Source organism: Rhinopithecus bieti, unplaced genomic scaffold (assembly GCF_001698545.2).
Source record: "Rhinopithecus bieti isolate Rb0 unplaced genomic scaffold, ASM169854v2 scaffold_10548, whole genome shotgun sequence".
Taxonomy (NCBI): Eukaryota; Metazoa; Chordata; class Mammalia; order Primates; family Cercopithecidae; genus Rhinopithecus; species Rhinopithecus bieti.
In genome coordinates, this window is record NW_016806834.1 from 1,466,768 (window position 1) to 1,476,994 (window position 10,227).

Sequence of the window (10,227 nt, forward strand, 5' to 3'; positions counted from 1 at the left end):
TTGTTTGTTTGTTTGTTGAGACGGAGTCTTGCTCTGTCACCCAAGCAGGAGTACAGTGGCGCGATCTCAGCTCACTGGAAGCTCCGCCTCCCAGATTCACGCCATTCTCCTGCCTCAGCCTCTCAAGTAGCTGGGACTACAGGCGCCTGCTACCACGCCCGGCTAATTTTTTGTATTTTTAGTAGAGACAGGGTTTCACCGTGTTAGCCAGGATGGTCTCAATCTCCTGACGTCGTGATCCGCCCGCCTCGGCTTCCCAAAGTGCTGGGATTACAGGCATGAGCCACCGTGCCCAGCCTATCTCTTCAAATTTTATGTTTTCTCTAAGTGAACTTTTAAATTAATTAATTAATGTATTTATTTTAAGATGGAGTTTTGCTCTTGTTGCCCAGGCTGGAGTGCAGTGGCGCAATCTCAGCTCACTGTTATCTCTGCTTCCTGGGTTCAAGTGATTCTCCTGCCTCAGCCTCCTGAGTAGCTGGGATTACAGGCACACGCTACCACGCCCAGGTAATTTTTGTATTTTTAGTAGAGACAGGGTTTCACCATGTTGGCCAGGCTGGTCTCAAACTGCTGACCTCAAGTGATCCGTCCACCTTGGCCTCCCAAAGTGCTGAGATTATAGGCGTAAGCCACTGCACCCTTCCTGAACTTTCTATTTATAGATTTTGGGGGACAGTTCTACTAATAAGAGACCTAATTCAATCAACAGAATGACTGGATTCTATTGGTGGAACCACTCAAGCAAGCCACGGTCAGCAGTTTATGGGATAACATGGGCTGGGCGCAGTGGCTCACACCTCTAATCTTAGCACTTTGGGAGGCTGAGACGGGTTGATGACCTGAGGTCATGAGTTCGAGACCAGCCTGGCCAACATGGTGAAACCCTGTCTCTACTGAAAATACAAAAATTAGCCAGGCATGGTGGTGGGCACCTGTAATCCCAGATACTTGGGAGGCTAAGTTTTTCCTTTTTAAAAACAATTCAGAATTAGCCAGATGTGGTGGCGCATCCCTGTAATCCCAGCTACTCAGGACACAGAGGCCAGAGATGTCTTACATCGTGAAGTGTTGTGTAGGGAGACTGTATGACTTACTAGCTATGTGACCTTAAGCAAGGTACTTAACTTCTCTGGGCTTCAGTTTTTTCATCTATAAGATATGGATGGATATGGTTGTGAGGATTAATTGAAATGTGTGTGCCCTGCTCAGGATAGGCCGTGGCACACAATCAGCACCCGCAAAATGCCAGCCCTTGTCATTTTTCTTGCTAGTGTTATCACCATCACTCTGGCGACAACTATGCCTGGACAAGGCACTGTCTTACAGAGCAGATTCATATCTCTATTTGGCCACCTAGACATTAACAAGGCCAAAATGTTAGTTTCAGGGCCCCAATTAAGTTAGTTCTCACCACAGCTCATTCCTCCACCCCTGTGTAAGCTCTGGTGCGTAAGCCCTGGGAAGGAGCGCGGCTTGAGGTTTAGGTGGTGCATATAGGATGGTTACATTAGCTGCAAGCTGAGACTTCCTCTCTCTTCCCCGGTTTCTGTTCTGGGGAGGGAAAGGAGTGCCCCTCTCACCTGGAGGGCTTGGTGAAGTTTGTCAGCAAAGTACAGCGGTGTGTTCTTGATCACTGAAGCTGGAAACAAAGATGGAAGGATGGAGGTTCACAACTAGGGCCACAATCTCCCATCCCAAGAGAGACTTACTTCACAAATCCTGAGCAGGCCCCTACCTAGGCCGAGCAGAGCCGCCTGGGCATCTCCATGGAAACGGTTCTGGACAGCCTCCTCTAGCTCTTGCCCAGTGCTCCGCTGGTACTGTTCAAACACTTGTGTGTGTGTGTGGGAGGCAGTTAGAAAGATGGATGGGGGATTCATTATCACTGCAAAGGATGGGCCCTCCCCACACTTTCCTCAGCCCAAACTCATCATTAGAGCAAGCTAGGGGGACAAGAAGGCTTGTGTGTACCTCGGATGAGGTGTTCAGGATTTCGCTGGGTGAAGAGTGGGACCCATGTCTCCTCTGTGCTAGGTCCTTCTGCCCGCTGTAGTGCCTGAGAGGGAGGAATGAGTCAGGGAGGAGTGAATCGGGATCATTGGTGGGGGCCTAGGGAGCCATGGGTATTATGTTCCAGAATCTATCATCATCATGATGGAAATGGGATTGAGGGTGGAAAAGGATTTTTTTTTTTTTTTTTAGAGAGGAGTCTCGCTCTGTCCCCCAGGCTGGAGTGCAGTGGCCGGATCTCAGCTCACTGCAAGCTCTGCCTCCTGGGTTCACGCCATTCTCCTGCCTCAGCCTCCCGAGTAGCTGGGACTATAGGCGGCCGCCACCTTGCCCGGCTAGTTTTTTGTATTTTTTAGTAGAGACGGGGTTTCACCATGTTAGCCAGGCTGGTCTTGATCTCCTGACCTCGTGATCCGCCCGTCTCGGCCTCCCAAAGTGCTGGGATTACAGGCTTGAGCCAACGCGCCCGGCCCGGAAAAGGATTTTTTTTGAGATGGAGTCTCATTCTGTCACCCAGGTTAGAGTGCAATAGTATGATCCCAGCTCACCGCAACCTCTGCCTCCCAGGTTCAAGCGATTCTCCAGCCTCAGCCTCCCGAGTAGCTGGAATTATAGGTGCCCACCATCATGCCTGGCTAACTTTTGTATTTTTAGTAGAGACGGGGTATTGCCATGTTGGCTAGGCTGGTTTCGAACTCCTGACCTCAAGTGATCCTCCTGTCTCGGCCTCCCAAATTGTTGGGATTATAGGCATGAGCCACCACAACCAGCCAGAAAAGGTTATTTTAACCCGTAAACTGGGGTGTGTGTGTGTGTGTGTGTGTGTGAGAGAGAGAGAGATGGGGTCTCTCTCTGTCACCCAAGCTGGAGTGCAGTGGCATGACCAAGGCTTACCTCAGCCTCAACTTCCCAGGCTCAAGCGATTCTCCCACCTCAGCCTCCTAGCTAGCTGGAACTACGGGTGCAGCTAATTGTTAAAAATATCTTGTGGAGACAGAGTCTCACTATGTTGCCTAGGCTGGTCTTGGACTCCTGGGCTCAAATGATCTTCCTGTTCAGCCTCCCAAAGTGCTGGGATTACAGATATAAGCCACCATGCCTGGCCTACTAGTTGTTTTTATTTATTTTTTTTTTTATTTTATGTTTTTTTTTTTTTTTTGAGACGGAGTCTTGCTCTGTCACCCAGGCTGGAGTGCAGTGGCCGGATCTCAGCTCACTGCAAGCTCCACCTCCCGGGTTTACGCCATTCTCCTGCCTCAGCCTCCCGAGTAGCGGGGACTACAGGCGCCCGCCACCTCACCCGGCTAGTTTTTTGTATTTTCTTAGTAGAGACGGGGTTTCACTGTGTTAGCCAGGATGGTCTCGATCTCCTGACCTCGTGATCCGCCCGTCTCGGCCTCCCAAAGTTCTGGGATTACAGGCTTGAGCCACCGCGCCCGGCCTATTTTATGTTTTTTAAGAAAGAAATAGGGCTAAGAGAGGGCTCTGCCCTTATAGCCTCACAGCTCTGTTCACTGATTTGGAAAAATCCTGGTACCCAAGGATTAAATAATCCCCAAAAGGTCAGAGGAGGCTTTCTGCCCCGAAATGCTCATGAGAGGAGAATCTGTCGGTTGATGAGCTCAGGAGTCAGAGGCTAGATGAGTGAAAAGGCTTCAGCTATGACGCTACCTGACACCTCCTGCCCCTACCACGTAACTGAGAACTCCCTCTCCAAGGCAAGGATGGGTTTGCAGGACAAATGGACACGTAAGTCATCGGCTCTAAGATACGGTGGAGGAAGGCATCTTACGTGCAAGGCGGCTATGTACACTCCTAAACCCCCTGCTCACCTGGACATCTTGTTCTGCCAGATTATAGTCAATGATTCCAGAGTAGCTGTCACGGCCCCCCTAGGAGGAGAAACTGTTCTTAGAGGGCTCTTCGAAGGGCACCTTTATCTCCAGACCAACAAGCAAAGCCTGGTCTCCCCTAAAGTCCTCTCTTGTCCATTACAGGACAGCAATGCTCCCTGCTCCAGCGTGTCACCTTGCCTGGTGAATGTGACTCCCTTCCTTGCAGGTCAGTCCTCCTCACCTTGACCAGGGCCAGGAGCAGGTCCTGCAAGATGCCATTGGTCTCAGACGTGATGTCATCCACAGCCTCCACCTGGAAATCTGGGGTGGGGTGAGGAGCCCTCTGAATCTTCCTGAGTTTCCCTAGTGTAGATATCCCCAGGACCTGCCAAATGCCTGACCCGCTATGCCCTGCTAGCCCTGCTAGCCCCTGCTTGGAATAGCTTGATGGCTGCTAGCTCCCAGGATGTAAGGCACAAGTACCATCACGGCCACTCTAAAAACATCTCTAAGTTGTGAGGTGTGTGGTGGCTTCATCACCAAGCACCAACCTGCTGGGTAGGAGACAATCATTATCAGAGTTGGGGCCAGGCAGTGAAGAAGAGCTAGGGAAAACTGTATTATAACACAAGATGGCTAGGACCTGGCACCCTTGTTGGAGGTAAGGATAAATGACATGAGAGGTGGGATATGAGGAAGGAAAAGCGCAGGAAAGGGAGAAATGGAAGGAGACGAGAGAAACGGATGCAAGAAGGAAGGAAAGTAGGAGAGGGATTAAGAACATAGGCCACAGCTGGGGCAGTGGCTCATGCCTGTAATCCCAGCACTTTCAGAGGCTGAGGCAGGAGATGGCTTGAGCCCGAAGTTTGAGACCAGCCTCAACAACACAGCGAAACCCCATCTCTACAAAATATACAAAAATTAGCTGGGCATGGTGGTGGCACACCTGTAGTCCCAGCTACTTAGGAGGCTGAAGTGGAAGGATTGATTGAGCCCAGGAAGGTCAAGGCTGCAGTGAGCCATGATCACATCACTGTACAGCCTAGGCTATAGGGCAAGACTTTGTCTCAAAAGAAGAACAAAGGCCAAGATTAGACATCAAAGGAAAATTGGGGAAAGCAAGAAAAAGCGGTGGGGTGGGGAAGGGGTGGTAAGATGAGGATGGGAAAAAGCCACAAATTAGTGGGTGAGACATTTGTAGCCAAGCAAGGCCAGCCATCAGGGGCATGAAAGGTGACACCCATGACTCAGAGGGCAGGTTCCCACCTTTCCCTCAGGCTGCAGCACGGCTGGGTTCAGCTTGGAATGTGGTGTGATGGCAGGGACCGGCAAGGGGCTGGGAAGGTGACATGAGTACCTTTGGGGCTGTCACTTTGAAATCTGCCTTGGAGCTCCAGATTAAGATGGTTAATCATTGCTTCTCTCTCTTTATTTGTGTGTGTGTGTGTGTGAGAGAGAGAGAGAGAGAGAGAGAGAGAAAGAAAGAGAGAGACAGAGAGAGAGAGAGAGACATGCTCTCACTCCTGTCACCCAGGCTGGCGTGCAGTGCCAGTAGCATGATCTCAGCTCACTGCAGCCTCAACTTTCCAAGCTCGGGTGATCCTCCCACCTCAACCTCCTGAGTAGCTGGAACGACAGGCATGCACCACCGTGACCAGCTAGTTTTTTTGAATTTTTAGCACAGATGGGGTTTTCCTGTGTTGCCTGTGACTGGTCTTGAACTCCTGGGCTCAAGCGACAAACCCACCTCAGCCGCCTAAAGTGTTGGGATGATAGGCATGAATCACCACGCCTGGCCTGCTTCTCTTTTTTTAATGATCACATCTGGCTCTCTCCCCTGGGGAGATTGAGGCACTGGTGGGGGAAAGAGGAAAGACCCCAAGGAAATAGAACTTAGGCAGCCAGGTTGCCAGCTAGCTCACCTATGGGGAGTACAGGAGAGGAGCGGACTGTCCTGCAGCCCTTCTCCGGCACCTGGGACCCCTCCCTCCATATTCTTTTTTTTTTTTTTTTTTTGAGACGGAGTCTTGCTCCGTCGCCCGGGCTGGAGTGCAGTGGCCGGATCTCAGCTCACTGCAAGCTCCGCCTCCTAGGTTTATGCCATTCTCCTGCCTCAGCCTCCCGAGTAGCTGGGACTACAGGCGCCCGCCACCTCGCCCGGCTAGTTTTTTGTATTTTTTAGTAGAGACGGGGTTTCACCGTGTTAGCCAGGCTGGTCTCGATCTTCTGACCTCGTGATCCGCCCATCTCGGCCTCCCAAAGTGCTGGGATTACAGACTTGAGCCACTGCGCCCGGCCTCCCTCCATATTCTTACCGTGTTTGTAGACTGCCAGGCACTCCTGCAGCTGCGGTGGGGTTCGAGTGGCAAGAATTTCAATGGCCACATCCACAGCAGAATCTGAGGCCTACAAGAAATTGGGAGTCTACTCTCAGACTGGCCATGTCATTAGGATGGCAGACAGTGGCAGACATTGGCTGCTTCTCCTTCTAAGGAACAATATGGGACGATGAGAGGGGGACTCTCATCTTGCAAAAGCAAGGCTGACAGCCTTCTCCCTTCCCCAGATACCCCAGCAAGTCTCCCCTCCTGCTACCTTCAGAGCTGTCCTCAATTCCTGGGCGTCAAACTGGGCCGTGGGCTGCAGTAGAGCCATCACGATCCTCTCCAGGTTGCCGGAAAGTGCTGCCTGTAGCGACTTCAGCAGGTCCTACAATAAATGGTCCCCACAGCAGAGGCATGGGGGTGAGGGGAAGGGCTCCAGAAGCATGGGGAGGTTTGGGAAGATTTGGCTGGTTTTCATCTCAGGCTCTGTTTAGCCAGGAAGCAGAGGCTGGCCTCAGTGGCTGTTGCTGTCTCTCGAGTCCTCCAGGGGGTTTCTCACCCCAGTCCACTGCTGTGGGAGGTCAGCATGGCCTTACCTGTTGGGTGCGCTCCTGGAAGGTGCGTGAGATGAGCTGCCTTTGCTCTCTGCTCCGGTTGGTCAGCACATCCACAATGGCACTGCGGTCCACCCCTGAACCGAGATGAGGGCTGTGCTGTGAGCAGGGTCTTTATATAGTGGGATGCCCCTACTCCAGGAGAGGGCTAGGAAGGAAAGGAGCAGGGGCTATATCACCCCCACTTCCATTTTATCTCAAAATAAGTTGCAAATAAATTGTCAAAACAGCATGCAGATCTGACCCAGACCAAGGCAAAGGTGGCCTGGTGTGGTTGTAAAAAAAATAAGATTTGCAGGGATCGGCTGACCTAGATGAGAATACCACCTCTGTCATTATGAGCTGAGTGACTTTGGGCAAGACTCTTAATCTCCCTGAGCCCCAGTTTCCTCATCTGGAAAATGGAAATAATAAGCCTTGCCTCACAGGGGTGTTGTGAGAACGGGTTTGACACACCTACTGTGGTGCCTGACATAAAAGAATGAAGGCGTTCCACAAACGTTTCTCCAACATCACTAGTTCCTCCTTCTTGGCTCCTCCTTGGTCTATAGATTGGCTCTAAAAGGCAGCCTCAAGTGTGGGGGGAAAGGGGCTCACCTTGGCCAGTAATGGCCCTCAGTAGCCTCTGCGCATCCTTGTCCACGCTGAAGTTCAGGAAGGTCCTGAGGGTGCCCAGGGTCCCCCACGCTGCAGTCTGTGGGAGCACGGGGTGGTCGGCAAGGGCCACGGCCAGGCTGCCTACCCCACCTCAGCATAATCTCAGGGCCTGTCCTCCACTTTCCTGCCTCCCATCCTCTCACAGCCCGAGCTGAGATATTAAAAGTGATCTCTGAAATCCCAACAGCCCTTACCTTGCTGGCGAGGCCCAGGTGGCTGAGGATCTCCTGGGTGAGGGACGGTCCCATCTTCCCAGCACTCGCAGACATGGTGCTACTGCTGGCTGCCCTGGGGAAGGAAACAGGAACCCACAGAGCTGAATTTCCTGGCCTTCCAGGGACTCCTTATGACCCCCCAAGAACCTGGAGCCTGGGTTCCAGTTGCCTGTTCCTATCCTTGCTGCAGAAAAAAAGATCAACCTGCTTAGGGTTGGAGCCAGAACTGGAGCTGAAATGGTGAGGTAAGAGGGGAGCCCCCACCTTCCCCACCTCTCCCCGCTCCTTTAGGAAGTGGGGATTGATGCGGGATGCTCCTGGACCAGGCGCCAACCCTCCCTGATGCCAGGGTCAGCACCGAGGCTCCTCAGGCCTTGGTCCGGGGTAGATGCCCCCCCTTCTGAGGTCTATGGCCCTCCTTCTGGGGTCTGGCTGGGGTCTCCTGGGGCAGTGCAGGGGAGCTGAGGTGAGGTGGCAGGATTAAGCATGCAGAGTGGGAGACAACTCCAAACAGCCTCTCCCCCACCTGCACCCCCAACTGACAAGCAACCCTCAATTCCCGCCTATACAGCTGCCTACCTGCTTGGCTGCCTCTCACCCTAGGAGCCACAGGTGGGAAGCTCTAGGTCAGCAGGTGCAATCTCTTAGCTGATGTGAGCAAGGGTTCTCGCAAGTACATGGATGCCTGGACAGGAAAGGAGGCACTCTCATGTTGGAAAAGGAAAACTCATTTCTCCCTCCCCCAAGCAATCAACAAGTTCTCCTGGCATGGGGCCGCAGGCCCAGTACTTACTCAGGTGCAGAGGCGAGGTGGGTGTCGTCCTTGTGGCCTGGTAGCTCGCCTGTGTGAGCACTGGCTCTGGTGTGGCCTGGTAGAGGAAAGGGGGCGGGGATGCAGCCTAGGCTGAACAGCCAGTCAGATGACCTCTCTTAGGGACCAACCCAGCAGTTGTCTGACTCTGGCCCCTCCCAGACGTGGGAGAGGACCGGGCTATACAGAGTCCCACACGCAGACACCTTCCTGCCCAGCATCTCTTCTCCCAGGAACTGGGCCTCAACCCATGTGAGTGAACTCCACTCAGCCTCTCAGCGGCCCAGCCTCAAACACAGGAGGCTTTATGCACTGCCTCCCCTGTGGGTCCAGGTGGGACCACAGAGGCCTAGTCTCAAAGTCCAGCTTCTGACCTGGCTCTGCCTCTGGCACCAGCTCCCTGGGGGGCAGGTCAGACAGGCTGCAGGCTGATTTCAAGGCTGATAGGGAAAAACCTGTTGGGGCACATACCAGCAGGGCACCCCAGCCTGCACCCCAGAAGGGGTCCCAGCCCAGAAACTCCCTAGACTGCTGCTTTATTAGAGCCAGCTGGCCTAGGTGGAGAGTGCCCAGGGACTGTTTATATCTGTGGAGAAGGAAGGGCACAAGTATTTGGGGGTGGAAGCTGATGAAGAGTCAAGAGAGAAAAATGCAAAGGGTGTTACCTTCGGAGGGAAGCTCTATGCTCCCAAAAGGCAACAGAGAGATCAGGGAGGCTCCCTCGCCTGGTTTCTTAGACTCCTGTTGCCTTTTGGCAGCCTGGGCCCCGTGGCTGTTTTAGCTGCAGGTGATGCAACCAGCAGCTGGGCTTGAGGCTGTCTCTGCACAGAGCAGCAGGTGAGCAGCCCTGCGGAGCTCCCGCCCCGCCCTACCATGCAGCAGCTGCTCCAGCCTCACAGCTGGCTCCCTCGGGTCTAAATACAGCCTCTTTCCTGCCTCCCGGGAGAGCCTGGGTAGGGGCAGGGCACAGAAGCTAGAGCCCTGCCTCCACTCCTCTGCCTCTCTTTCAACCCAGGAAGGCCTTCGCTGGGATTCCTACATCCCCGGAGAAGGGACCTGCAGTGGCTCCACCACCCTGACGAGATCAGGCCGGAAGACATGGCATGAAGGGATATTTCTGTGGTGGTAATCACTGCTCCTCACTTTTCTCTCCTGTTAAAGTGGAAAACATGCACTTGTGTCCGAACTGGAGAATGAGGGTTCAATACCCGGCTCTGCAACCTATGTTCTGTGAGCTTCGCTAGTCCTTTCAGCTCTCTAAATGGGAGGATTGCGAGAGACGGAGGTTGTGGGACATGCTGGAGCCTCCGAGGACAGGTTTCTTGGGATGATTAAATGAAGTAATGTGTCCACTAAAGAACTTAAACATGTAACCAGGCCGGGCGCGGTGGCTCAAGCCTGTAATCCCAGCACTTTGGGAGGCTGAGACGGGCGGATCACGAGGTCAGGAGATCGAGACCATCCTGGCTAACACGGTGAAACCCCGTCTCTACTAAAAAATACAAAAAACTAGCCGGGCGAGGTGGCGGGCGCCTGTAGTCCCAGCTACTCCGGAGGCTGAGGCAGGAGAATGGCGTAAACCCGGGAGGCGGAGCTTGCAGTGAGCTGAGATCCGGCCACTGCACTCCAGCCTGGGCGACAGAGCGAGACTCCGTCTCAAAAAAAAAACAAAAAACAAAAAACAAACAAACAAAAAAAAACATGTAACCAAACACCACCTCATCCCCAAAAACTATTGAACTAATAAAAATAAATAAA

The 10,227-nt window shown here is 53.0% G+C and overlaps 1 protein-coding gene across 2 annotated transcripts in view; it reads right to left on the reverse strand.

Annotated features, from left to right (window-relative positions):
- ANXA9 (annexin A9) overlaps positions 1–10,227 on the reverse strand; it is a 27,756-nt gene that overhangs the window by 8,239 nt on the left and 9,290 nt on the right. Inside the window, exons 3-14 of one of the 2 annotated variants that reach the window (XM_017877764.1) lie at positions 8,452–8,527; positions 8,238–8,343; positions 7,638–7,731; positions 7,384–7,480; positions 6,769–6,863; positions 6,444–6,557; positions 6,164–6,254; positions 4,090–4,169; positions 3,846–3,905; positions 1,975–2,059; positions 1,739–1,834; positions 1,584–1,642 (exon numbers count right to left, since the gene is read on the reverse strand). In XM_017877764.1, coding sequence (XP_017733253.1) covers positions 1,584–1,642; positions 1,739–1,834; positions 1,975–2,059; positions 3,846–3,905; positions 4,090–4,169; positions 6,164–6,254; positions 6,444–6,557; positions 6,769–6,863; positions 7,384–7,480; positions 7,638–7,712 — 852 coding nt within the window. In that variant the 5' untranslated portion in view covers positions 7,713–7,731; positions 8,238–8,343; positions 8,452–8,527. Of the gene's footprint in view, positions 1–1,583; positions 1,643–1,738; positions 1,835–1,974; positions 2,060–3,845; positions 3,906–4,089; positions 4,170–6,163; positions 6,255–6,443; positions 6,558–6,768; positions 6,864–7,383; positions 7,481–7,637; positions 7,732–8,237; positions 8,344–8,451; positions 8,926–10,227 lie in introns of those variants that run through there. The other variant, XM_017877765.1, reaches the window with a different exon arrangement.